At 46.8% G+C, this 872-nt stretch overlaps 1 protein-coding gene across 1 annotated transcript; it reads left to right on the top strand.

Annotated features, from left to right (window-relative positions):
- Positions 1-6: 6 nt before the first annotated feature.
- Positions 7-720, top strand: LOC107735607 (heme oxygenase 2-like). The gene is made up of 2 exons (XM_016547238.1): positions 7-70; positions 160-720. The coding sequence occupies exon 2, from the start codon at positions 232-234 to the stop codon at positions 718-720; it is 489 nt and encodes a 162-aa protein (XP_016402724.1). The 5' UTR covers positions 7-70; positions 160-231.
- Positions 721-872: the final 152 nt, after the last annotated feature.

The following is an 872-nucleotide window of genomic DNA, read 5'->3' as shown; positions in this document are numbered from 1 at the left end:
CGACAAAGCAGAGAACTCGCCATTTGTCAAGGACTTCCTGAGGGGCCGAATCAAACGAGAACTTTTTAAGGTGAATCTAGTGTTCATGGACTTTTGTAGAGTTTGATAAAAGAGCCAATCTTGTTTTGACCTCCATTCTGTTGCTATTTTGTACCCCAGCTTGGCACAGCTGCCCTGTACTACGTTTATTCTGCCATTGAGGAAGAGATCGAGAAGAACAAGGACCACCCCATGTTTGCCCCACTATATTTCCCCTCTGAGCTTCACCGGCGAGACGCCTTGGCCAAAGACTTGGAGTATCTCTACGGTGAAGACTGGGAGAGCAAGATCTCCTGCTCAGCAGCCACACGGCCCTACGTGGACCGCATTCATGAGGTGGGACGAGACGATCCGGTTCTTTTGGTCGCACACGCTTGGACCCGCTACATGGGTGACCTGTCAGGAGGGCAGATTCTGAAGAAAGTGGCTCAGCGGGCTTTAAAACTGCCCCCTACTGGTGAGGGAGTGAACTTCTACCATTTTGAAGGCATCCACAACCCAACGGCTTTCAAGAGGCTTTACCGCAGTCGGATGAATGAGCTGGATGTGGATGCGGAGACCAAAAACAAGCTGCTAGACGAAGCCAACCTGGCATTTAAATATAATTTGGATGTAAGAGAATTATCAAATATGGCTTCCTTTTTTGATCCAGATCTTTTAAAGGAACAATTCACCTGTTAATGAAAAATTGCGGAACATGTACTCACCATCAGGTCATCCAAGATGTAGATGAGTTTGTTTCTTAATCCAAACAGATTTGGAGAAATGTAGCATTAGATCACTTGCTTGTCAATGGATGCTCTGCAGTGAATGGGTGCCGTCAGAATGAGAGT

The sequence above is a fragment of the Sinocyclocheilus rhinocerous genome, unplaced genomic scaffold (assembly GCF_001515625.1).
Source record: "Sinocyclocheilus rhinocerous isolate Xijiao unplaced genomic scaffold, SAMN03320098_v1.1 C36167529, whole genome shotgun sequence".
Taxonomy (NCBI): Eukaryota; Metazoa; Chordata; class Actinopteri; order Cypriniformes; family Cyprinidae; genus Sinocyclocheilus; species Sinocyclocheilus rhinocerous.
Note: the sequence above shows the minus strand (reverse complement) of the source record. Positions and strands in the feature narration are given on the sequence as shown.